We start from the raw sequence: 2,097 nt of genomic DNA on the forward strand, positions 1-2,097 counted from the left end.
GGCCGACTCTACCTGCTCGTTCTTTTGAGGGTGTTCTACCGAGGCGAACACCTGCTGTATCCCCACCTCCTCGCATAGGTTCCTCAGTTGGTGACTCGTAAACTGGGTGTCATTGTCGGAAACCAAACGCTTGGGCACTCCGAAACGGCACACGACATTTTTCCACACAAACTGTTGAACCTTGTGAGCGGTGATCTGCGCGACCGGCGCTGCCTCCACCCACTTCGTGAAATATTCAATGGCGACGATCAGAAACTTCATCTGCCTGATCGCCAGGGGAAAAGGTCCCAAGATGTCGATTCCCCAAGTGTGGAACGGCCAGGGGCTACGAATCGACCTCAGCTCTTCAGGGGGCGCCTTGTGCTAATCTGCGTGTTGCTGACACTGCTTGCAACGCAGAGCATAGCCCGCACAATCTTCCCTCAGCGTTGGCCAGTAGTACCCCGCACGGAGAACTCTACCCACCAAGGCGCGACCACCGACGTGGCTCCCACATATTCCTTCGTGGAGCTCTGACATAAGCCTCGTGCACTGCTCCCCGTGCACGCACACTAACACCGGATGGGTGAACCCGAACCTGAAGAGATCCCCATCGATGAGAGTGAATTTGCTCGAGCTTTTCTTTATCCTCTTTGCCTCCGTAGGCTCCAGCGGGAGCACCCCATCTGCCAAATATCGCTGGTACGGCGTTATCCACGTGTCAGCCCTTCCAGCGGCGTCAACCTCCATCACCTCGTCGGATGTCATCTATCGCGCTCTTACTCTCGGTGCTCTCAAGGTTTCTTGAGTGAGAGACCGATGACCAATCGCTACACGCTCATACGACTTGCACACCTGCAGCACCTGGTTGTCCGTGTGAACGTTCGAGGCACCTTCAACGTCTCCTGAATAACGGTCCTCTGCCTTCCCCCTTTGCTCGAGCTGGCTAGCTTGGCGAGCAAGTCGGCTCTGGCATTTTGTTCTCTCGGCACGTGGGTCAACTCAAACTCTGCAAATGACACCTTCAAGGTGTGCACATACTCCAGGTATGCCGCCATCTGTGGGTCTTTGGCCTGGAACTCTCCCGTTACCTGCCCAGTGACCAACAGGGAATCGGTTTTGGCCATTAATCTTCTCGCTCCCATCTCTCTTGCCAATAACATACCGGCGATCAGGGCCTCGTACTCCGCCTGGTTGTTGCTGGCTTTGAAGGCGAAACGCAGAGACTGCTCGATCAACACTTCGTTTGGGCCTTCCAAGATAACCCCCGCGCCACTCCCCTGTTGGTTGGAGGATCCATCCACCGACAAGACCCATCGGAAAGTCGAGCCCTCCGATGGCGCAGCGCTCGACGACAACTCGTCGACGAAGTCCGCAAAGACCTGCCCCTTGATCGGTCCTTGGGGCTCGTACCTGATATCGAACTCGGACAGCTCTACGACCCATTTCACCATTCTCCCGGCTACGTCTGGCTTCTTCAGCACCTTCTGGATGGGGAGATCAGTCATCACTACGACCGTGAAGCTGTGGAAGTAGTGGCGTAGCTTCCTCGCCGAGAACACCACCGCCAGGGCTGCCTTCTCCAGGGCCTGATACCTTACTTCAGGACCTTGCAACACCTTACTTACAAAATAAATAGGTCTCTGTGTCTGGTCTTGCTCTTGGACCAGAACTGAATTGACCGCCCTCTCCGTTACAGCAAAGTACAAACGAAGAGGGGCGCCCACCTGTGGCTTGCACAGCACTGGCGGGCTTGCCAAATATTGCTTAAGCTTAACGAATGCCTCCTCGCATTCTTCAGTCCAAACGAACCTGCTATTCCACTTGAGACATTGGAAGTAAGGATGGCCCTTCTCCCCTCCGGCGGACATGAATCGTGACAATGCTGTCAGCCGACCGGTGAGTTGTTGCACCTCCTTCACCGACGTTGGGCTCCTCATTGCCATGATCGCCGCACATTTCTCGGGATTCGCCTCGATTCCCCGCTCTGTTAAGAGGAAACCTAGAAACTTCCCCGCTTCCACACCAAAAATACATTTCTCTGGGTTGAGTTTCAACCCGTACTTGGCGATTGTTGTAAATAATTCCTCCAGATCAGTGACATGTTGCTCCTTCCCC

The 2,097-nt window shown here is 54.8% G+C and overlaps 1 protein-coding gene across 1 annotated transcript; it reads right to left on the reverse strand.

The window, feature by feature from the left end:
* Nucleotides 1-363: 363 nt before the first annotated feature.
* LOC137834320 (uncharacterized) lies at nt 364-747 on the reverse strand. The gene has a single exon (XM_068642379.1). It carries the CDS (start codon nt 745-747, stop codon nt 364-366), a length of 384 nt encoding a protein of 127 aa, XP_068498480.1.
* Between the last annotated feature and the right edge of the window lie 1,350 nt (nt 748-2,097).

This window comes from Phaseolus vulgaris, chromosome 5 (assembly GCF_051622355.1).
Source record: "Phaseolus vulgaris cultivar YP4 chromosome 5, ASM5162235v1, whole genome shotgun sequence".
Lineage (NCBI taxonomy): Eukaryota > Viridiplantae > Streptophyta > Magnoliopsida > Fabales > Fabaceae > Phaseolus > Phaseolus vulgaris.